The sequence below is a fragment of the Leishmania panamensis genome (assembly GCF_000755165.1).
Source record: "Leishmania panamensis strain MHOM/PA/94/PSC-1 chromosome 35 sequence".
Lineage (NCBI taxonomy): Eukaryota > Euglenozoa > Kinetoplastea > Trypanosomatida > Trypanosomatidae > Leishmania > Leishmania panamensis.
This window is the reverse complement of record NC_025882.1, coordinates 2446505-2469859: the sequence shown is the minus strand read 5'-3', so window position 1 is coordinate 2469859 and position 23355 is coordinate 2446505. Positions and strand designations below refer to the sequence as shown.

Below are 23355 nucleotides of genomic sequence, written 5' to 3'. Positions count from 1 at the left end.
CTTTGTTTTTCCTGTGCTGTTCAGCGCCTCATTCTTTGCTTGTGTTGCCCCTCTACCAGCGAAATATTTAAGACACATCCAGACAAAGAGTTGCACTGGTCAACATGGCGTGGCGCTGCTCGTCCACGACGAATGCGGGAATGGTGAGTGCACTGCAGCGCGAGGGCCTCCTCAAGACCCCCGAAGTGATCGAAGTGATGCGCCGCGTGGACCGTGGCTGGTTTGTGCACAACTGTAAGGAGGCGTACAGCGACCAGCCCCTGCCCATCGGCTTCGGTGTCACTATCAGTGCTCCACACATGCATGCTATGATGTTGGAGCTTGTGAACTCGTCTGTGCTATGCCGCCGGAACCCGAACCAAGACTATCGCCAGCCGCTGCGGCTGCTGGACATCGGTAGTGGTAGCGGCTACATCACGGCAGCCTTTGCGGCGTTGTGTGAGACGACTCGGCGAGACGGTGTGCCGCTGTTGTTTGAGGTGATTGGTGTCGAGCACGTGCAGGAGCTCCAGGAGCAATCCAAGCGTGTCATCGAGTCGCACTTTCCCGAATGGATCCGCGAGCATCGCGTCAAGGTGCTACACGGTGACGGGCGAAGGCCTCGGTCCATTGCGGGCGTCTGTGCGGATAAAGACGCCGACTTCGACGTCATTCACGTCGGGGCTTCCGCGCCGAAGGCTCTTGTTCCCGAGTACTTGCACCTTCTCCGGTGCGGCGGCACCCTTGTGATTCCCGTTGGTGGCCCGACGGAGGTGCAGGAGCTACAGGTATTCACAAAGGACGCTGAAGGCGGTGTCAAGATGCAGCACGCGTGCCACGTGCGGTTTGTGCCACTGACATCGATACATGCCCAGCTGGATGGCGATGTGGAGATGCACACGTAAGCTGTTCTTTTATGTTTCGGCGCCAATCGCACCGCCACGCGCTGTGCAAAGACCCACTCTCGAAGGAAACAACCGAAAAAGGCACCTCCACCTCTCGGGGATTTTCACGTACTGGGTTGCCACGTGCGCGCGCACATGTGGACACTCGTCGTCGTACGCTGACCAACGTTGACTGGAAAAACAAAACAAGACAGAGGAGATAGGCCACATTTCGAATACGACGTGCATGGTCGCACAGTCTCCTCCTCCCTCTTTCCCTTCGCTATGCGCTTCTTCGAGTGACTTCTCTGGAGCCATCCTTCGTTTTCTTTTCCATTCCACCTTTCGTTGCACGTCAGCTTTCACTCTTTCTGCGTTTCCACCCTCTACACTGCTGCTGTTATGATGCTGAAGAGGCTCTTTCCTCTTGCATGTGTGTTGATCCTCCTATACCCACATCCCACCCCGTGTCAATTGCCTCAGGCTGGCAGCTGTCTTGACAAGACGTTCATGTTTTCTTGGAGTGGTGTGGCTCCTCGATGACCCATCGCTGGCAAGGTGGATCACCTCCGCCTCCCCGCCTACTTGTCTCTTTTCTCACCTCCGTCTGTTTCTTCTTCCGATTCTTCTCAGCCCTGGGCGGGGAACTACGCGGATTGACACTTGACTGCACTGCTCTCGGCACTCGACGCCGTTTTACGTCATCTTCTCTTTCCCCAGTCATGAACGGAAGCAACGGCGAGGGTATTCCTTGTTGATCTTGAGTGGTGTCGCTGGCTCTTTTCCTACGCTTTCTTAGTTTCTTTTTGAGAGCCCCGTCAAGCGCTTCGCTCCATCATCCTCTCCCGTCCCTCCCCCCCTCTCTCTCTCTCTGTATACATGAGGTGTCTGCATCTCATGAGTCGAAGCCCCCCCCCCCCCCCCCCCCCCCCCACACACACAGACAGACCCCACGGCTTCCTCTCTTTTAGCATAATGTGTCTCTTCTCTGCTTTCTCTGCCTTTTCCTGTGACGACATTTGCCACTACGACTTCTTCGTTTCTCCCTCGTATATACTCGCTGTCCCTGTCACCATTCCCCGCCTGCCCTCCGTATGGTTCCCTGCCCCGATTGTCTTCCCATTTCGGACCTCGTCCATCGTCACTCTTCCTCCTTTTACTATCACGTTGGTGAAAGCGAAGACAGCGGCAGCCCACATACGCGGACTGAAAAGCGACCTGTGACACTTGACTGATGCCCGAGCGTAGCTCAAGAAAGCGGCACGGCCTAGGGCATGCCTCCCGTTCAGTGCTCTCAAGATTGCTACACCTTCTTGAGATCCTGAAAGCCCCTTTGCGTGCGGCGAGCCAAATCTCTTCTCGGTGTCCTGTAAGTCTCCCCTGCCTCTTCCTCACTGAACATGGCTCCTTTGAAGGTGAGCGCACGTGGACCGTGTTGTTCCATCAAGTTGCCACGCTTCACTGTCCTCACACCTCTGCGTCTTTTGCTCTCCTTTTCTCTTCACCTGCCAGCATTCGTGTTTCTCCTCCTTGCATCTCCCGTCTTCCGCTCAACCCTGACGCGTGCCGCACGTCACACGCACACAAACAGGCCTCTGCATCCCACACAGGACGCACTCGCTCCTTTCTCTAGTCGTCTTCGCCTCAGCATACACCCCCCCGCCCCCTTCGTCGGTGACGCTAGTTTCTCCGTGTACGCCATCCCAAGTGGACCGTACTTCCTAACGATCCTCCCTTACAAACTCCTATTCGAGCAACAAGAAACAATGTCCTCTGAGGACCCGAACCGCTGCTGTCCCACCGAAAAGGGCCCTGCCAAGTGCGACTACACCCCTGTTGGCGGTGACTTCTACATGGTGGGTCCTCACAACAGCAAGGCTGGCGTTGTGGTCGTGAGCGACATCTTCGGCATGTTGGCCAACTCGAAGCGCCTGGCTGACATGCTAGCTGAGCAAGGCTACCTTGTTGTCATGCCAGACTTCTTTGGAGCACAGGCATGGCCCATGTCAGAATGGCCGGCCGACTTCGAGTCGGCGCGCTGGATCCAGCACAAAGCGAAAATCTCGAAGTTCGACACGTTTGCGCCTCGCATGGAAAATGCGATTGCGTTGCTGCGCCAAATGGGATGTGCAAAGGTTGGCATCATTGGCATGTGTTGGGGGGCGAACCTGACGTTCATGATGGCGGCACAAGGCAAGATCGACGCCGCTGCCACGGCGCACCCGGTCAACTTGACTTCTGACAACGTGAAGGCGGCGAAGGTGCCGGTGCTGGTGATGCCGTCAAAGGATGAGCCTCCCATGGACGAGGTCGAAGCCGCCATCGATGCCCACTCGGTGGCGCCGCACGTGTACGTGCGCTTTGGATCCCTGCCGCACGGTTTCTTTGGTGCCCGCTACGACCCTGACGCGTACACGCCTGAGGAAAGGAAGGATGTGGAGACGGCCCGTGGACTCCTGGTGGACTTCTTCAACAAGTCACTCCATTAAGCGGGAAACATAAAAACGTTCAGGTGCTCATCATTGGTACTGCTACTGGTGCAGGGTAGCTCTACTTCTCTAATGGTCCCTCGGCGGCGCTTCTGTGGGTGCACTGTGAAAGTGTCGGAAAAAGATTTCCGTCTGTGGCGTCCTCACGGTGGACTGCGGCGTGTGGTTTGATACGTTTGAGTGCTCACGTCTTACATTCACTCCTCTTTTCTCGCGCTTCGTGTTGATTGTCTACCCTCTCCCTCCCCCCACTTCTGAGGGACGAGGGTTGTAGACATCCAAGCACGCCTTTCTACAACCCGGTCACTCTATGGTGCTCTCCTTCTCTCTTCCTCCCCCCTCCCCCCGCCATCGCCTCTCTTTCTCAAGGCGATGGTTCGAGCAGTGGAACTTTTCCTGCGTGAGAGAAGAAGAGCACAACGCCCGTATCTTTTTTCCCTCCTATTATTCCTTTCATTCATCTTCGCATAACGTAGGACTTGGGCATGTGCGAGTTCTCCCCTCACCTCTATATTGTTCCTGTGTCTCCCTTCTCGTATATGATGCTCCATCCGCAGTCGTGTGTGCTTTTTTTTCTTTTTGAATTCTTTGCTGCACTCGCGATTCCTTACATCCCCTGTGCAACCCCCCACCCGCCCCACCCTCGAGGCATCGTGGAGCTTTTTGCGTGCGTGTAGGTCCCTTAAGGTGGGACGTGGTGCGCAGCTTCACACTGGCCTCGCTATCCTACTGACCGGCGAAGAGGGTGAACTACCTCTTGGGCGCACACACGGGAGCAGGCTCATATCGAGAGCGCATCTTGCACTGATTAACGAAACTGGTCCCCAAAAATATTACGCAGGTGTACTCAGCGACGGCTCGTGGCAGTCGCTCATTCATTAAATGACCCCCAATGGAGCTTAGGCATGGAGGCAGAAAGCGAATGGAGCAGAGACCTCCAAGTCAGGCAGAGCATCGTGACCGCATCCTACTCGCCCCCTTTCTCATTCACCGCCAACATTGCAAGAGTACGAAGTGGTCAGTTTTCTTCCTCACAGTTCTCAACCGTTACTGATCTTCTCTGCTCTCTCGCCCACCCCTCGCTTCTGTGTGCCTTTCTCTCTCTCTCTTCATCATCATCATCTTCTATGTGGTCGTGATTGACACGCACTGTATTTAACCAGGTTGGTTTCGACCAAAGAGAGTCACCAAAGACGTGGTCCAACCTCTCTTCCATCATCACGCCTACAAGGCAGCACTGAATCACAATTTCTCTTTTCTCGCACAGCTCTCTCTTTCTTACATTCCGCCGCGAGGGAGCCCACGTGCCTACTCGCAGACAGACAGACACGCGCACAAGCATCAGCATAGGTGCGCTGAACGACTGCACTACAGACCAAGCGTCTCTCTCATTCTGTCTTACTTTGTGGAGGACCCCAACGGCTGGGTGGTACACGATAACACATTGCTCTATCTTCGCACAGTGTCATCGCGCCTCTCTGTCGTCCTACTCCTCTCCTCCTCTCTCTCTCTGATTGGGTGTCACGCTGTCCACAACTTCTTTGCTGTTGTTCTGGTGACTCTCTCCTCCTCGATCGCCTTTCTCGCTGCCTTCTTCAACAGCTCGTCTCCGGCCCCCTCCTTCTCGCCTCTTCGTCGCCGCACTTTGCCCATTATTATTTTTTATGGCTTTCTTCGTCTTGTGTGTCCTTCCCCGGCTATCCTGCTCTTCCCCTTCTCTCTGTCTCCAGTCGTCTCGCTGTTTTTACCGTAAACCCCCCTCCCTCTCCCCTGTATAGACCTCGGTATAGTCTGGGCCTGGTCCCCTCGCCTCTGCCCCTCTATGAAGAGTGGGGTACACTTCACCACTTTTGGTTCTGATTGCTTCCTCATTTTTTAAGCCTGCAAGGGAGCACCTCACTCGCCGCCGTTCCCGCCGCCGACTCACGCTTCCCGCTAGCTGCCTGCTGGCGATAAGTAGGCTTACATTTTGCTTGCGTTCCTTCCGCCCGTGTGCGTGCGCCTGGGTTTTCACCGTCGAAGCACCACCACACGCAGATACGCACCGACAGGGCCATGGACGACAACGAGTTCGAATTTCCGCCGGACCAGCTCGACGACGTCATCGCGAAGCGGCTCTCACCTTACCAAACGGCAATGCCAAACCCGCTGCAGACGTCGTTTGCATACTCCGTCGATAACGTGCCACTTAACATGCTGGCACAGATTCCACTTGAGCACCTGCCGCCGACTCTGCCCAAGAACCCGCAGAACTTCTCCATTGGGCAGGTGTTGCGCGGCGCTCTCTCCACGTCGCATATGCGCGCTCCTCCAGGAGGCAGCGGTATATCCCGTCCCGGGGCCAGTGTGGCGCCACTTCCGCACTCTCAACGTCTGCACCAGCACAGCCCGACGCACTCGCCGTATCTCTTAGCGGGTCCCCCTCCACACCACTCGGCCACGTCAGACGAAGAGGAGCGAGACGGTGGCGCGGAAGACGCGTTTCAGCTCGGCAAGGAGGGTATCGCAGAAGCGCATGGTGGCAACGCGTTGGACTCGACGGAGCTGCAGATGCGCGTGCGCCGCCCCTCCAACCGGCAGGCGCGCATCGACTGGAGCGAGGCGGAGGTGCGCAGCTTCTACCAGGCGCTCTCCCAGTACGGAACAGACTTCAGCGCGATCGCCGTGCTCTTCCCTGGCCGCACCCGCAGAGACATAAAGCGGCTGTATCAGCGTGAAATGCGTCAGAAGCCAAAAGAGGTGCAGACGGCTCTCAGCCAAAAACACCCTATCGACATGGCCGCCTTCGAGGTACGCTACGAAGCGAAAAAGAAGGAGGCGCAGCAGCTGGTGAAGACAAAGAAGCTGAACGCCGAAGAGTTGGCCTTCCTAGACGAAATTGCAGGCGGGCAGCCATCGGAGAGCGCCGTACCCGTGAAGAGTGAAGAGCTCGAGGCGCCGGTACCAGCGGCTACACTCGGGGATGTGGAGGAAACAACTGCCGCGCCGCCATCTCGTCCGCACAAGCGCCGACGTGAGACACATGACATGGAGGCCAAAGACGGACTGGAGGCGAAACCAGCAACGAACGACACCGCCCCTGCCGCTGACGACGACTTTGACATGGTGCAGGAGTCACTTTTCGACATGGTCATGCATCGCGAGTTCGAAGACAAGGTATCGCTGGACATACTGTTCGCGGCACAGCTACATCAGGGGCAGCAGCAGGCCGCCCTGGAGGACTCAGAGTTCTCTTTGTGAGCAACTGTAGAGCCAAGAAGATGGAAAGCGACGGACTCACCTGGGCAAAATGCGGTGGAGAGACACACAGCGCTGAAATTGGTGGTTAAGGTACACTGCTGTGGGTGTGGGTAAAGGGAGTGGGGAGTAGTGGCAGAAGTAAGCGTTCCTCTCCTCTTCGGTCTTTTTTTTCGTCATTTACCCTCGTGTACGTGGGGTAGGGGAGGGGGTGAAGCAGTGGAGGAGCAGAACTTTCATAACAGCGCTGCCCATTGATTTGGGCTCTCACGTTCTCTTCTTCCCGCCTCTTCAGCCCACTCCCCTCTCCCTATGCTGTCGCGACCTCTCTTTTCCTGCCTCACTCCTCCATCGAAGCTCTTCGCCCTCTTTCCCCATTCGCTCTTGGGTTTGCTCCGCGACTCTTGCGCTTGTCGACGGCCTCTTCTGTGGGCCACTTGCCCACCTCCTTCCCCGTCTCAAAGCTGGATGCTTTGCTGCTGGACTTGCCTCCTGACTCCTCACTCTCCCTCGTTCGCTCTAATTATGGCGTTGCAGTGCTACGTTGCTCTCTGAAGCGCAGCAGGCGGGATCTTCTTTTTCAGAGAAAATGAGAGCCGATGCTGTTGTTTGCTGACAACGTGGCGTAGCGAGCTCATCTCGCCTCCCTGCACACCATCGCCACCCACGTGCACCTCGCTCGCTCTCTCTCCCTTGCCTTTTCTCTCACTCTCGGTGTTCGTGGCATTGCGCGCCTGTGGGTATTTGGAGGGTGTGGGACGACGTGATGGGACGTGCGTACTCATGCGTCATTCCATGAGCTCTGTGCTACTCCCTCCCCCCCACACACACACACACTCACGCCCACTCTTGTGCTGAGGCAGCTGCTGCTCTGCTCTCTGGTGGGTATTTCTTGCTTGCCTCTCTCCCTATCGGTCAGCGGAGTGGAGGTGTGGGGGAGTGAGCAGACGGAGTTGTTGAAAGAGGAAAGAAAAAGACCGGATCATGAAGTAGTCGCTGTGGGCCCCCTTTATCATTTGCGTCATGTGCAAATGGCGTCGGTGACTGTGCCATTGCCTCGTCCTTCATGGGCGAAAAGAGCAGCAGTGAAAGTGAGGAACCAAAAGGGAAACACACCTGAGACGGAGAAGGGAGGAAACGCCAACGATGCGCACCCCAGCTGCTGCCTTGATGGCCTTCAGAAACAATCACATGTTTCACCACATCCGTTTCACAAATCGATGCTTGTGTGCGGCATTGTTCTCCACACCCATCATCGAGTGTTCTCCCTTCCGCCTCCCCCCCTTCCCTGTGCTTTCCATCTGTTTTCCGGGTCTCCTCCCCTCCCCTCCGTTGCATCCACCCCTCTGACAAGAAGGCTGCGTGCCTCAGCGCTATCCTGAACACCCCTTCTCTCTCTTCACTCCACTGCCGCTCTGCGTGATTTTTCTTTGGGATCGTTTTCTTCCATTTAACTATCTCTTAGTCATGACAGCCATGCTTTGTGCAAGCTGTCAGCACAGCTTCCCGGAGGACATGCTGGCTCCGGCATCCTTCAGCACGCGAGTTGGCCGCTACCTCAGCCGCACAACATCCCTCTTGTGTAAGACTCGCGGCAAGACCAGCGAAGACGACCACCGCCTCTCACAGCTCGTGCAGCTGCTCCAGCAGCTTTGTGGCGTCATGCAGGAGGAAGTACAGATGCTTCACGAACGGCAGAACGACCTCCCCGTGGCCCCATTCTCGTCCTCCACCACTCGAGCAGGGCAGTCGGAGCAACAGTCGAAGAACCGCAGGGCTGCACCGCCCGCCGTGTCCTTCACGTCCACTGGTGACCGCTATCGCAGATCCCCCAGCATGGAGTTGTGCGGCACATCTGACGAGGCTGCCCGGCTACCCTTTATGGGGATGCCCTCCTCTTCCTTTGCCGTTGTCCCTACCGCTTCGTCGCGCGTCATGTTCGAAGGCTCTGTCCCATCGTATCAGTTGAAGCGCATGATCACCGCCCTCGACCTTGTCTCCGCTACGCTGTACAACGTGCTGGAGAGTCTGGCGGTGCAGTGCAGGGCGAGCGTGGCCCTGTTGTGGCTACGGCCACGTCAAAACCTTTCCTCGTCGGAGCTCGTCGCGCCGTTCGTGGTGGGGCGGGACCTCTCGTCACTGGCAAACTCGGCCCCCTACCGCACCCTTGAGTTCTCCATTCCCTGCGTAGCGTGCCAGACCGGCGTGGCACTCAACTTGAAGCCGCAGCCGCACGTCCAGAACGCCGCAAGCTCCTCTGTGGCGGACTTGACGCTGACGGAGCTGATGGAGCACACGAACGCCGCGCAGCTGCTGATGCCGGTGCACGACCGCTACACGGAGCGCCATGCCACAACGCGTGGCTCAACAGTGAATACACCAGCCGTGATAGCGGTAATCCAGTTGATCGGCTCGGCAATCAACCCCGTTCCCTTCCACCGGCGCAACGAGGAGGCCGCCGCGCAAACGGCGACGCTGCTGTCCTTCACCATCTCCTCCTACTACGAGACGATGATAGCGGAATGGTCCAACCGTTTTTACGTGCCCACCACGTTGCACGCGACTGGCAAGTACGCGGCCGGGCTCGATCTTCGGGCCGCAGAGAAGGTGCTGGACGACTTCGCAACCCCACCGCTGCTGATGTTTCGCTCCGCCGTGGGCAATCTAAGCGAACTCACAAGCGCGAACGAGGCGCGTGATGCCTTGAAGCTATTGGGCCAAAACGCGCTGCGACGGTCCGCGTCGCTTCGCCCCATGGCGACTGTGAAAGACTTGTTTCAGCACGCAACCACTATGGAGACCAACTGGGTGTCGGCAGTGCAGCGGACAACGCGACTCGAGAAAACAGTGGCCGCGCTCAAGGATGACATGCTCCGTCGCGATGTAAGCGCACTTCAAAAGGCACAAGAGGCGCCGAAATCTCGTGGCACGTCAGCGGGGAGCCGCCCCTGGTCTTCTGCTGAGAAAAGGAACGCAATGCCACTTCCATCGGTAGCCGTGGTGGCACCGGCAGCGAAAAAGAGAAGCTCCTTGAGCAGCGCCGACATCAACATCCCCCTCACACCACCCGTGCCCTACGTAGCCGAGGCTGTCAAAATCGCGGCAGCGGGTTCTCCGTCTGCTGCCGTGTCGGTGCCTCCAAATACTGAGGTACTCAAGGCGGATGAGGTGGATGTACTTGAGGCGGTCACACTACGGCGCCTGCGTGAACTGGGCGTAGACACGTCGATGTTTGAGTAGGATGCCGTGCATATCCTGCAAGTTCTCTGGACTCCTTTATCTTCTTTCCTCGCTCCACTCTGTGAGCCTCGCTGGGTTGTGGCGATGACTCTTGGTCGAGACGGCATGCATCCATGAGGACGCTGTCTTCTCCGTAATGTGTTGGTGGCATGTATACTACGCATGTAGAACAATCCATGCAGTGCACGCGCGTACATGTGTGCATATCTGTGCGTGCTTCTTTCATCTGCGTGTGACTATCTCTTCTCCTCTCTTACCTGTGCCGCTCCCGCACTGGTCTCGCGTGTGTGTGTATGCGTCTGTGTTTCTTTTATTTCTCCATCTCTTCACCCTCCATCCGCTACCGTCAGCGCCATCGTAGCAGCGCATGCGCATGTGTGTCGCTCTCTACGACACGTATCGCTCTGGGGCGCATGAAAAAAAAAAACACGACGTACAGCGGCGGCCCCTTGGCATGGTGCACAGGCACCGGCACACATCTTCAGACGAAGTCGCGCTCGTCAGTCGAGAGCCCCACTCCCTGGGCCAGCACTTCCTTTCCTCCTCCTTTTACCTGTGTTTTCTTCTCAGCCAATAGGGGATGACGGCCTCATCCGTTGACGCCGCTACACGCCCGAAACGCACTCGCTACCCGCTGCTCTTCTTCCCATTCGTACTCGCTATCTCTGTCGCCTTGCATCTCTTCGGTTTCTCGCTTGTGCCTGGGTTGGTCAGTGTACCTTGCAATCGTTCTTTACTGCAATTTGCGCTTCGCCATCGTGATCTGCGCTGCTTTGTCCTCCCTGCTGGGCGCCGCGCTCCCTCTTCTCTTTTCCTCTGTGTGGGAACGTTGATGCGTGTCTGAGCTTGAAACCTGCTCAGGGAACACACATACACACACACACGCTTGCTCTCTCTCTCTCTTCCTCTCTCTCTCTAGAATCTTTGTTCTTTGGGCAAACAGGGTGAACTCATGCATCCCAACGTGGCCAAGATGCAGCCCGAGACAGGCTACGGCTTCGTGAAACGATGCAGCATTGCGACCTTCTCACTTTGCGTAATCTACGCCAGTGGCATGATTCAGGAGTGCATCACGGCAGAGAAGACCTACAACCTGTTCCTCTACCCCTCCCTACTCTGCATCGCTGCCTTCTTCTCCATGTGGGGGTACACGGCGCAATACAAGATCCCGCAGGACCCACTGTGGTATCGTCACCATGAGACATACATGCTGGTTGCATCCGTCCTCATCTGCTTCGGTTTGAGCATGCTGATTGTAGCCATCTACCCTATCTACCGCATATGGAGCTGCGCAATCATCCTTCTCTGGGTAATCTTTATCGGCAACGTGAATGGCGCTGTCACCTACATCATGAACCGCCGTAGCAAGACGAAGTTCACGTAAGCCGTCTCGAGGCACATGGAAAAAAGGCTCAACGGAACGATTTCGCTTTTTCTTGTCCCTGTTCCACTGTGCCGATGTCTCGGCATCCTCACAGCTTGAGGATTCTGCGTTACCGGACAGAGGAAAGCCACTGGAAGAGAAATTGGTGGTGTATTTCCGCATGTCACACGTGATGACACACCACATACCACAGAAGCACCTGCAACGTCAGTGTGCAGTGTTTCTGAGTACCCAGAAAGCCTTCTGCGTTCCTCTGCTTACTCTCTGCCCCTCGCCTTCCTGGCCCACCGCCTGATATCTTTCGCATCATTGTGCTTTTTTTTTCCTGTTTTGGAGTGTGCCGTTGCTGTGCTGCGTGTCCTTGTTGAGCCGCGCAACTGATGTTGCTGAAGTATTTTGGGAGAGTCCGTTCTTCCCGCTGTGAAGCGTTTGGCGTAATGCTACAGTGCTTGCTGCACCCTCTTCCCTTGCTTCCTCTCGCGTTTCCCTCTTCTCCCCCCCCCCTTTCTCTCTCTCTCTCCTTCCAAGACTTCCTCGCCTCTGGCATTTCCATCTCATCTCCAGAACGGGACAACGATGCTAGCGGTGACGGTCTTTCAACAAGAACGCGATGTCCGTGGAGGCAGGCACGCCGTAAGAGTGGGGATGAGGAGGACGTGCACGCTCGGCCAGACACACTCACAGCAACGTGTACGTACGCCTGTTCTTTGTTGTTCAAGGAACCGCCGGTGCTCTTGTCGTTCGAGTCCTTTCCCCTTTTCCCTTTCTTTTTCACAACCCATCCCCCATCGCAGTCCTTCCTTCACCTTTCCCGCGTATCCGTATTCCTTTTTTGCTTTCTTTCGCTGTTGCCGAACTTCAGTGTGTGTGTGTGTGTGTGTGTGTGTGTGTGCGTATGTGTCTACGCTGGCTGTGATTTCTGACGGGTGCGGGTTTTCTCCAGCGTAGACAGTGCCTGCCAGTATGTGCGTGCCCTCTCACATTGTCTGCTACATTCGACTATGTGCTTTAACCTTGCATGTGTAGGCGTGTGGAGCCGTACACTGGCCATTCGTGACGCTCCCGATCCCTTCTGTGCGTATTCCTCACCATTCCGCTTTTTTTCCTTTAAAGCCGAAGTGTTTCTTTTTTTTTTCCTGTTTCTCCAAAGTGGCTGAGTCCCAGTACATCTGAGGTCCTCCCTCTCCGCGGGTCTCGTTTCTCCTGCCTTATGCCTCCTCCTTCCGGCTTACAGCCGCCTAAGTCAAAACGACACGCACAGGACTCCCCGTATTTTTGGAGACACGCCTCTCACATTAGTGCAGCTCAGAAGACGAAAGCCGTGATGCACTACCACAGGGAGAGGGGCGTTGAAGCAGGAGGGGATGTGACCCGGTGCCGCTAGTGATGCCTGGAGCCAAACCATACTCTTTCCGCAGTGCCAACTCGACACTAAATCCCCAATTGCACCACCACTTCCTCCAGACTCCGATGTGGCGAGTCGCCGCACCACATTCTGGAATGCCGCCGCTTGATGCGACGGAGGGGGAAGCATGACGCACAGGCCAGATGCAGTGGTTCCGACGGCCCTTGCCCGAGGCTGGCCGACTTCCCCCTCGTGCACCCCCGGCGTGCCCCCTAAGCCACCCCCCGGTACTCGCACGACAGACGCCACCACCCCCGTCCTCGACCAGGACCCCGGGTACGGACCCGCGTGGATCGAGGCACGCAGTGTGCGCTCGAGTCCGCCTCGCGCCTATCGCGTAGCACGCATCTGGGGAAAGGGCGAGGAAAGAGAGGGAGAGCCCGTTAGACGCATGGCTCGATTCAGTGGCCGGGCAGTTCGTCCTCGACGACGAGCGTTTAGCCGTGGTGCTACACAGGCAGCTGAGCTGTGGTGGGGGGCGTGCACCGTTGGACTCATTCGTGGGAAAGCGCCACAATAGGGAACAGATATGTGCACACGCAAGACGACACACCCACACATACAGCTCCGTCTCCGCTTTTTCCGCTGTCCATCGCCTCTGCTTCACTCAGTGCTTTGTCGTTCATCATAACGGGAGGGGTACTGCAGCGTGGTATCTCAGGGCCCGGTGCCCTCAGTCTGGGAGCAGGCAGCCAGGCAGCCCCCCCCCCGGTCTCTGCCAATGCCGGACCACCGCTGCTGTTCACAGGGTCAGGTGCACGCAACGCAGGGATGTCAGAGCGACGTATCGCTGCTGATGTCGGCGGTCAGGTCGTGGATGGCGTGGCGTCGTAGCGACCTGCGAGAGTGAGCCCGTCTGTGCCATCCACTTGATGGGCCGAGTGTCCACGTGGCTCGAATGTGTCTCACCTGGCACTCGCTGCCTACTAGTGTAGCGAGCCTGAGCCATCGCGGTGGGTTGCACCAGGTGACGACTGGCACGATGGGTGCTGCTGTGAGGCAACCTGCTGAGCAAGGAGTGGGTAGAGTTTGGGGCAGAGGGCCGTGCGTCGGGGACCGGGTGGGCGCATTGCTGTAACGCGCGTGTCTAGGGCTGCTTGGCACCACGCGATGTGACGTGTGGCCGGTCGGGGGTGGAGTGTCATTTGAGTTCGTGTGTCGGGTGGCAGGGAATGGACACGTTGGGAACACCAGCAATCGCCTCTTCCATTTTTCAACTGCAGCTTCTCTTCTGTGGTGGATGTGTGGGGTACGCATGAAGGCTGAGGGAGGGTGATGCAGAGCAGGAAAGATAAACCATGCCTGGCAGACCTATGCAGTCGCATGTGTCTAATGCTCCGTCGAAGGCCTCGTCTCTTCGGTCTTTTCGCTTCTTCATGTTGCCTCTTCGCATCGCGGTTAGGTTTGTCGCTTTTTTTCTTCGTTGCTTTGCTCTGCGCAGATGTCCTTCTGTCTGTTGGTGTGATAGAGGTGTGCATGGTCGGTGTGCATGTGTGGGTGGGTGCCCCGCCACTACACCGACACACACACACACCGACCACGTACAGAGAGAGTTGGTTGTCATCTCTTTACGACAAGAAAGGGCCTACTCGTCAATGTGTTTCTCTGCACATGCACCTGTGCACGGAGGATGCGCCCTTTACTCCCCTTCGCTTATGGACATGCACAACCGTGCAGCGGACTTCTTCTCGTTGTGCATATGCCTCTTCCTGCGCCGCCAAGAACACGAGCCTGCGTGAGCGAAAGGCTGTAGCTCTAAGCCACAATCAGCGACAAAACAACCCAAAGAGAGAACGACTCTGCTCTGCCACCTGCACGACATCAATGTGATGATCACGGCAATTAATCCAGCAAGGGCATCACCTCACCTCGAACAGCCGCATCACTTGAGTTTTCAATCGATCAATTTATGTGAGGCGCGCTACAACTACTCTTGCAACGTAACTTTTTTTTTTTGCACGACGATGTTGGCTTATGAGGCCCCCCCCCCTCCACCTCGTTGTGCAACACGACTTTCCCTGCGGTCTTTCTTCTTCTCGAATGTGCGTTTTCTTCTTGGATGCAAACATTCACATGCGCTCGGCTGGGGAGCTCTTATCGTGCTTCCTCGACACACACATGCGCACCACGCGTAACGCACCCTTTCAAGGCAACAGCTCAATCTTGCACAACTGACATACGGACAGAGAGACGCAATGAAGACGCTGCTGGGCTCTTCACGTGGCCGCGGCGGCGGCGGCAACTACCGCGGCCGTGGTCGTGGCGGCGGCGGAAACGGCGATAGCCGTTTTGCCGCTCGCTTCACTGACCCTCGCTTCAAGGTGTCCACCCAGGCTGGTCGCCGCCAGTCAAACCGGCGCTCACAGGATGCGGTGGAGAGGGCGGCGCAGAAAGATTCACGCTTTGCGAAGCACTTCCCCTCAGCTGAAGTCGAGGAAGACACGGTGGCGAGCGATACGGGGTCGACTGTTTGTAGTGACATCAGCGAACACAGATCGTCTGCCTCAACCAGCAGCCACAGCAGGGCGCTGGACGAAGAGGACGAGTGCGAATTGCTTCCGCGGGAGGAGGAGGCTGTTTTGGACGACGAGGTGGCCGCCTGGGTGCCTGACGAGGTCGAATTCATCGAAGCCCGTCGTCGCGTCGCCATTGTGAACTGCGACTGGGATCACGTGCGTGCCGTCGACCTTTACGCCATTCTTTTCCACGCCCTTCCACTCGGTGGTCAGCTGCTCGACGTGAGCATTTACAAGAGTGAGTTTGGCAAGCGCATGATGGAGCACGAGAAGAAGCACGGGCCCGATCTGTGGGTGTACGACGGCGATGCGAACGTCGATGCTGATGTCGAGGAGGGCAGCGATGGCGCGATGCCAGAGGTGGAGGAACTGCCGGAGGAGGTCTCCGAAGACGCTGTGAGCGAACCCCGCAGCGACGGTTGGGCTGATGACAACCCGAACATGATGACGGAGCAGGGCGAGGATGGGGAGTGGTTCTCTGGTGGCAAGTACCGGCGGTACGAGATGGACCGCATGAGGTACTACTACGCAGTGGCCACCTTCGACTCGGCTGACACCGCCGCCGTGGTGTACAAAGAACTTGACGGGATGGACATCGAGGCGAGCGGTGTTGTGCTGGACCTCCGCTACATTGATGACGACGAAGTGTTCGAGAGCCCGGTTGGTCGTGCGGACCAAATCCCGACAAACTTCAAGCCACTGGCCTCCTTCAAGGCGAGTGCCCTGAGCCAGAGCAAATTCCGCATTTCATGGGACCAAGATGACGTGTTCCGTCACGGGTCCCTGCAAGACTCCTTCATCGGCACCACGGAGGAGGATGACCTAGCAGCCTACCTCGCCCCAGCAGACTCAGACGACGAGGCGGGCGGCGACCCGCTCGATCAGGAGAAGAAGGCGCGCGAGAAGCGCAACATCCGCCGCAAGTACGCTGCCCTGTTGGAGGAGGTAGGCGGCATCCCCGAAGACCTGGAGGGGGATCCAGAAGGCAGTGGCGGCGGCAATAGTCTCGAGGACAGCAGCGACGAGGACTCCCTTAACCGCTTCAGCGACGTTGAGGTGGACGGCAGCGATGCCAACGAGAAGCGAGGTGAGGAGGACGACCAGGGGTCGGTGATGGGCGACATGGAGGCGACATTCGACATGAACGCCGACGCGAAAGCCGCCGGTCTGCAGCGCGACGCGCGGCTGAGGCAGAAGATGAAGGCTGCCGACCTTGCTAAGCAGGCAGAGCTCAAGTACAAGCTGCGCCGCAAAGAGATGAAGAAGTCCAAGAAGGATATGCTGCGACAGGAGCGGGAGGCAGAGAAGGCGTACCAAGCCGCGCACATAGCCGAGAACCGGCAGAAGCTGAGGGAGTTGATGGGCACCGACGACGGCGCAGTGCGGGTGAGCGGCAAGGAGCGGCGCAAGGCGCACGCAAGACAGGTAAAAGAACGGCTTGCAGAGGAGCGTGCTGCCAAGAAAAAGATGCGCGCTGCGAGCCAATTTGGGGTCACGCAGCACGTTCAGCACACGCAGTGCGAGCAGGAGGCACAGAAGGCGGTAAAGCAGATCGACGAGCGCTTCAAGTCGAAGTTGCTCTCCGACTCGCGCTTTCACTTGGAGGTGTCGCAAAAGGACAAGCGCGTCGCGGACGACGTGGCGCTGCTCGCGTCGACAGTCGCGAAGGCGCGTCAAGGCAAGCGTGGGCGTTCTGAAGGCGACGAAAAGCGCACCGTGGCTCCCCAGTCTGTCGACAGCGCCGTCGATTTCTTCTTGACGAGAAAGAGGACTCTGAAGTAGGGGGACTGCGCATGTGAGTCGATAGAGGCTCCCCACCCCCTTCTGCGCACAACTTGCGGCGCCGTCGTACACATGATGTACGCCTTTCTCATTATTTACTGTGGTGCCGTAATGATCGAATAAGTAACAATAGAGCACCTCTCTCGAGTAATGGAGCACGGTTGTGGGTGTTGTAGTGTGCGTCTGCGTCGTGCGTGAGATGTGGGGATATTCACAAGAGGGGAGCTTAACCGTCGCTGACTTTAATCAATGCCAAAAGAGCGAGATATCGATTGGGAGTGCATCCCTCCCCCGCCTCCACCGCACCGTCCCCCACACCCCTTCATGGAGGGTATTGATACACGTGCCGTATCGAAAATGGTCGAGCTGAGAGAGAAGTACCTGCAGGTTCGTGCAAGCTGTAGGGCTCTCGCCACCGATTACGTACGAGCACCCGGTGCTTCGGGTACCAACTCCTCCGATGCATCCGTTGTTTTTGGTGAGTCCCGCTGTCATTCGTGATTCTCTCGTTGCAGCCACGGACGTCGGCAGAGGTGCGCAAGCACAGAGTCAAGCGCGCCCAACGTGCCGACCCCTTTTCGCTTCCTTTCCACATTCCCTCTCTCCCGTACTGCAATGTCAACAATAAGGCGTCTTCACAACATCGGCGGGCTGCGCCTTGGTGCGGCGACTGCCCTTACGTTCCTCTCGTGTCCGTCGGTACGCGCTAGGTGAGGCTGCCATCCCGCTTATTTGCTTTCTTCCTTCTCTCAAGTCATGTCTGACGTATCGAGCACGTTTTCCTGGGCAACGGTGGATGCGGCGCTGGCGCACGGCGATGCAAGTGGTGCTGCTGCCACCGCATTAGAGGGCTTGCGTGCTTCTCCGTTCGACAGACGCGAGCAGTTCTTCTCTCAGTTATCTCTGGCGCTCCTACCCCGTGCACGTGCGCCAGAGACCGCTAGCTGTGTCGCGGAGGCATGCGAGGCACTCTGGGGAATGCCGGAGTTCCGCTCAAATCGGTCATGCGCCTCCAGCGTGACGGGCGAAGCGCTGCTGCTTGCGGTGGTTTTGGCGACGGCCTACACAACGGTTGACAAGCTCGAAAAAGCGATCGCATTCGATGCGGCGGTTCTGCAGTCCTCTGCATTTTTCACGTACGAAGGACTCACCCCGCTGGAGCGCCTGGCCTGCGTCGCCCGCGTCCTGAAGGCTTCGCGTGTCACCGCGGACCCGCGTCACGCGGACTCGGCGGTGCAGAAGGGAATGTCGCTCTACCACGGGATCGCCGACCGGGCACGTTACGAAAGCGGTGACGACGAGGTACAACGCCATCGCCACGCCGTTGTGTGCGCCTACCTCCTCGAGCTCGGCTTGTATCGCCAAGAACGCCACGATTACCTGCGTGCCTTTCAGTCCTTTTTTGCCCTGCACGAAAACAGAGAAGACGCGGTGGTGCTTCAGCGCTCTGCCCTCTGTGCTTTGTGCGTTCGCGCGAGTGAGGCAGAGAGGCAGGCAGCGCTGTACAGCGTCACGCTGCGCGGCAAAGACGCTCTTCTCACACCGTCGCTGTACCATTACGTGCAGGTGGCATACAATGGCCAGCTTTTTAGCGCTGCTGACGTGGAGGGCGTCTTGGCAACTGCCGGGCCCTACTTGCCACAATCGATTCTTCGCAGCGCTCTGCGCGAACACAACATCATCATTCTCGCCAAGACATTCGAGTGTGTGCACTGGCGCTCCCTCTGCGTGCACATGGATGACGAGGGCATCACAGAGGGTGAGTTGTACGACCTTCTCGTGTCTATGGTGCAGGCACAACGAGTCAGCGCTGCAATTTATCAGGACACCGGCTTCATTGAATTTACCAACACCGCCAAGGCACACGCGCAAATCACTGACACCGACGCATTCAACCGCATTTCAGCGGCAGCGACGGCAATCGGCAAGGCGCGCCCTGAACTGCTGCTAGTCTGAGGTAACATTGAAGAGTCCGAATGGGAAGTCTGTGTGTATCTCTCTCTCTCTCTGTGTGGACCACTCCTTTGACTCTTCGCGCACTCCTGTGCTCGCTTAGACCTGCCGCTTGTTGTCATGACGAGGATCATCAGGGCCACTTGCGTGCACTGGCAATAGACAAAAGAGAATGAGTTAACACGTTTATTATATGCAGTGTGAACAAAACGCAGGCCTCCGCCCACGAGGAGTCGCTTTGCCCCGCGTGTGGGGTGTGACCTCAGCACCAGACGGAAGCACCCCCTGGCTCGGTGGGAGAGGGAGGGGCACGCGACCAAATCCGTTACTTTCTGTCTTTCTATCCTCCTCCTTTTTCCCCTGCGCCACTTATTTTCACCCACACGGACACCTACCTACTCCACCTCTCCTCGCTTCTTTGTCGTTGCTTGTGATAACCCCCGTGGTCGTTTTGCCTTACCCACTCCAACTCTCTCGCCCTTATCCCTCTTCCTCTTACACACGTACACGCTCTGCATCAGTGCGCTCCTCATCGAAGCCTCTCTTGGGAGCCTGTGGCGTCACCACGTGAACGCGGGTGCCGTAAGAGCGGCACGACAAAGTAGTACACCATCTTTGGCGTATACCTGTACGTGTCTGTGTGGGGGGTGCACTCCACCTCAGCCTTGTTCTATGCACCGAACAGTCCGCTCATGCAGATAGCGCTCATCAACAGCTCTTCTTTTTTTTTTCCGTTCCTGCCACCCTTTCGCTTGCATTGCTCGCTGCGTTTGTGTCTCGGACCCTCCCGCCCCCCGTACCTCGAATTTTTGGGTGACACAAGCCCTGAAGAGGCACACTGGAGCCTTCACGTGGGCACATTGAACCCCTGTTGTTAGCCTCGACCGCGAGTCTGTTCTTTTGGCTCTTTTTCGCTTTAACTCTCCTCTCGCACTTTTTCGACTGTCTCCGCTCTCCTTTTGCTGGGCGTGCGTGCGCTTTTCATCTATGCAGGACATCTTCCTTCCAAGCCTCTCTTCGTGCTGGCGCCCAAAGCACTTTCGTGCAACACCACATGTGCTTCATCTTCATCGTCTAACGTGGTGCTTCTGTGTGTATGTGTGTGTGTGTGTCTGTTTCGCTTTCGCGTTCGCCCCTCCCCTATTCCTATCCTACCTTTTGGTGCCTTCTCAATGGAGAACCGTGGCAAGAGCGAGTGGAGGCTTCTGGTCGTCTTGGCCGTTGGTGCCATTGCGTACTATCTCTTTACCTTGAAGCTGGCGCCAAACCCAGAGGAGCGGCGGCTGGCAGCTCTTCGCCGAATCCGCGACGGCGCCTCCCCACTCACGCTGCTGGAAGAAGGATTCAGCTCAGTCGAGCTTCTCCATGCAGGTGTGCCGAGGGAGGCTCTGAACTCTGCCTCTGCAGTGTCCCTGCCTACCTCGCCGTCTCAAACCCCGCGAAGGGAGTCGTGCTCCCGCTCACCCAGCACGCCAAGCTCATGTTCACGGGTCTGCGATCCTCTGATGATGGTGGTAACGGACACCATGCACGTTGTCAAGAAGGCGCTCAGGGGCGGTCGGCGCTGCCGCAGCATGAGCACTAGCATCAGCAACGTTCGCGAAGCAACACGCAGCAAAACTACTGGCTCAACAACAGCGCTGTCTTCCCGCTCAAGCCAGCTGCACGGGAAGAGCCCCTCAAACAGCTCGCTGCGCTCCTCCACTCGACTCACAGCACATGTGCAGTCGCCACCTGTGCAGCACGAGTTTTATGACTGCCTCTCGCCGATGCGAAGCAGTGCAACTCGCACCCCTGCGGGTGCTCTCCGCGTGCGAGTGGCGGCACTCTCCGCGGTAATCACACATGACTACGTAAGCGAATCCGCCACGTACAACTACCCGCTCGAGGTGCTCCGCTTCCTCCACGAGGATCGCTCCCGGCTGAGTATCATGGCGGAGAACTGCAGCGCTCTTGAAGGCGACGAGGTGCTGACAACCGAGGTGTACGTCAAGCGTTCGCTGGAGCGGGCTCGTGCCGCGGCGGAGGATGCTAAAGCCTACTTCAAGGTGAGTCTCTCCACTGCTGCCCGCAACATCGCCACGACTGTGATGGAGTCGTACGTAAACATCTACACTGGGCCCTCGCCGGTTATTCTTGCCGCCCTCTACCTTGTCAAGGGAAACATAGCCTACACGATTCAGCTGCAGACCCACATAGGCACCTACGAAGAACGACTCCCGGATCTGCTCTACACGGCACAGAGCGCGCGACTGCTGTGCGCGGAGAAGACGCCGTGTGGCTGGTGGCGTCGTCGACCGGGGCGGAACGAGTACCACGTTCAAGCGCAGAACGTCGACCGCACTTACGTCGTGGAGATCCCCGTGGATGTTGCGGTGCGGGCACCGAGGACTCCCCACGCTCTGCGAAGTGAGCTCATTTTGATGCCGTGCAGCAGCGGCGGCGACACCGGGGCGCAGTGGAGCGCTATCGTAGCGGTTGTTCCGAGTGCGGCACGCGAGCATGCGCGAAAGGGAGAGAAACAGCACAAGGTAATCCCACTGCTACACGACGCGCACGTGTCGATTGAGCTCACAGTGCACATGCCTGACAGTGCAGCGGCAGGCACGACATCGTCACCGCCGCCGCTGCCGCCTCCACTCGCGGCTGTCATGGCACGCGAGGCTACTGCGAGAGATGCACAGCTTTTCAGCAGCGTTTACCGATCTGCTGAGCTGACCATGCCCCTCCCACCACCTGAGTACTTCCAAACGGTCGTGTGCGAGCACCCCTATGAGACTTCCGTGACGCTCTTCATCACTTCTTTGACCTCTGCAGAGTCGTTTGAGGTGGAGCTGCGCTGTCTGAAGGACATGAACGATGTCTCGCTGAAGCAGCTGCTCTCGTACGTGCCGACACTGCTGCTCAACCATGCCCGCCCGCGGTGCTCGACGAACGCTGCAGGTCAAGCATGTTTCTCTGTCGAGGGACTCGCCGTGTCGCCAACGGAGACGACGTTGCGGGTGTATGGGGTACAACAGGGAGCGGAAACCTGGCTCATTATGCGATGGCTGTGCGCCAGCACTGCTGTGGAGCTGAGCGAGCTGGAGCAGTACCGTAGCGAGCTCCTCAAGAGGGTTCTATGCTGAGTTGGCTGAAAGATGAACCGCACATCGATTCCCACACAACTGACAAGGCTCCAGTCTTCAGTCTCTCGTGCTATTCCCCTTTCCTCTGTGTCTCCTCTACTGAAGGCGCCGAATGCCTGTGCTGTTTATTTGGATGACTGCTGTTGGTATTACACGTGGAGCCGCCCTGTCGGCAAACGTGGGAGACATGGATGCTTTGTGTGTGTGTGTGTGTGGGTGTGTATGTGTGTCTCGCCTCCTCCCAAGCCCCACTCCCGTTGCTCATAGCGCACATGGACCGAAGGAAAGGAATAAGCGTAAGAGCTGCGCGTGCAACTCTCTTCTCCGCTGCCCAAAGCTTCTCAAGACCCATGCAACGCTTCTTTAGCTGGAATTTGAATGTGACCAAACATGGCTCGGCGTTCCTATATGCCGTTTACCTCCTCTTCTGCTCTCTTTGCTCTCTTGTTGGGAGCACTGCACCACACCCTCCGACCTCTCGTCCCTTCTTCTTTCACTGCCCATCTCAAAGCGGCAAGGTAAGTGCCATATTACTCACCAACATGTGTATAGCACCCTTCGATTTTCTTTGTTTGTTTCCACGTTGCTGCGCTTTGCTTGCTGTCCGACAGTATCGACAGCCCTGCGTTTTTCATTCACCCTCGACTTTTTCCCCCTGTGCGGGCCTTCCGCTCTCCCATGGCACATGTGAGCACCGGAATACGGCTCGCTTGTGTTTGGCCTTGTGTGTGTGTGGGGGGGGTGCATGCGCCTTCGTGAGCGCATTGATCGGCATCCTCGTGCCTACTGGCACGTTAGCGCGCACGCATAAGTGACACCCTTAAAGCTCATTTATATTATCGATGAATGCACTCCGATAGCTCAGCTCCCCTCTCCCCTCTCTTTCCCTCCTCTCTTCGCCGCTGTCAGGAAGTTAATGAGCCTCTTGTGCAGTAGTGGAAGCTGAAGTGTGTATGTATTCATGCACATGGGCGCCTCGTTCTCTTTCACCATCAACCCTACAGAACACCCATCATCACTACAGACACAAATGAACGTTAAATTCGATGACGTGCTACATCGAGCAGACCCACAGTGCATAGGTTGGTTGTCGAAGCTAACTGCACGTGGCTGCTAGTACGTCCCTCCCCTCCCCAAACGAGGTGAGTATTCCAAGGCAGAAGTCGGTGTGTAGCGCCTCTGATGTGCTTGTGCAGCGCAGCCACGCTGTCCCTGACCCCCATCCGTTCCTCACTCCGGAATCCTTCCGCGAGTGGAGCGGGGAGGTAAGGAATCGGCATCATCTATTTCCACGAGGATACGCTGCAGCGCTGCAGGCGTGACGGCACGGCTAGAGAGCGCTCTACCATCCGTTGCGA

General features: G+C 57.3%; 8 protein-coding genes across 8 annotated transcripts, besides 2 other annotated features; all 8 read left to right on the top strand.

Annotated features, from left to right (window-relative positions):
• Positions 1–104: 104 nt before the first annotated feature.
• LPMP_356740 (protein-l-isoaspartate o-methyltransferase, putative) lies at positions 105–884 on the top strand (the record flags this gene model as incomplete). The annotated part of the gene is made up of 1 exon (XM_010705300.1): positions 105–884. The coding sequence occupies one exon, from the start codon at positions 105–107 to the stop codon at positions 882–884; it is 780 nt and encodes a 259-aa protein (XP_010703602.1).
• A 1745-nt stretch (positions 885–2629) lies between these two features.
• On the top strand, positions 2630–3352 carry LPMP_356730 (dienelactone hydrolase, putative; the record flags this gene model as incomplete). Its single annotated transcript, XM_010705299.1, has 1 exon — positions 2630–3352. One exon carries the CDS (start codon positions 2630–2632, stop codon positions 3350–3352), a length of 723 nt encoding a protein of 240 aa, XP_010703601.1.
• Positions 3353–5407: 2055 nt separating this feature from the next.
• On the top strand, positions 5408–6592 carry LPMP_356720 (hypothetical protein; the record flags this gene model as incomplete). Its single annotated transcript, XM_010705298.1, has 1 exon — positions 5408–6592. The coding sequence occupies one exon, from the start codon at positions 5408–5410 to the stop codon at positions 6590–6592; it is 1185 nt and encodes a 394-aa protein (XP_010703600.1).
• A 1464-nt stretch (positions 6593–8056) lies between these two features.
• On the top strand, positions 8057–9829 carry LPMP_356710 (hypothetical protein; the record flags this gene model as incomplete). The annotated part of the gene is made up of 1 exon (XM_010705297.1): positions 8057–9829. One exon carries the CDS (start codon positions 8057–8059, stop codon positions 9827–9829), a length of 1773 nt encoding a protein of 590 aa, XP_010703599.1.
• A 973-nt stretch (positions 9830–10802) lies between these two features.
• On the top strand, positions 10803–11213 carry LPMP_356700 (hypothetical protein; the record flags this gene model as incomplete). The annotated part of the gene is made up of 1 exon (XM_010705296.1): positions 10803–11213. One exon carries the CDS (start codon positions 10803–10805, stop codon positions 11211–11213), a length of 411 nt encoding a protein of 136 aa, XP_010703598.1.
• Positions 11214–12581: 1368 nt separating this feature from the next.
• Positions 12582–13122: a repeat region.
• A 143-nt stretch (positions 13123–13265) lies between these two features.
• Positions 13266–13806: a repeat region.
• A 1007-nt stretch (positions 13807–14813) lies between these two features.
• On the top strand, positions 14814–16916 carry LPMP_356690 (hypothetical protein; the record flags this gene model as incomplete). Its single annotated transcript, XM_010705295.1, has 1 exon — positions 14814–16916. The coding sequence occupies one exon, from the start codon at positions 14814–14816 to the stop codon at positions 16914–16916; it is 2103 nt and encodes a 700-aa protein (XP_010703597.1).
• Positions 16917–17672: 756 nt separating this feature from the next.
• LPMP_356680 (cop9 signalosome complex subunit, putative) lies at positions 17673–18872 on the top strand (the record flags this gene model as incomplete). Its single annotated transcript, XM_010705294.1, has 1 exon — positions 17673–18872. The coding sequence occupies one exon, from the start codon at positions 17673–17675 to the stop codon at positions 18870–18872; it is 1200 nt and encodes a 399-aa protein (XP_010703596.1).
• A 1169-nt stretch (positions 18873–20041) lies between these two features.
• Positions 20042–21997, top strand: LPMP_356670 (hypothetical protein; the record flags this gene model as incomplete). Its single annotated transcript, XM_010705293.1, has 1 exon — positions 20042–21997. One exon carries the CDS (start codon positions 20042–20044, stop codon positions 21995–21997), a length of 1956 nt encoding a protein of 651 aa, XP_010703595.1.
• Positions 21998–23355: the final 1358 nt, after the last annotated feature.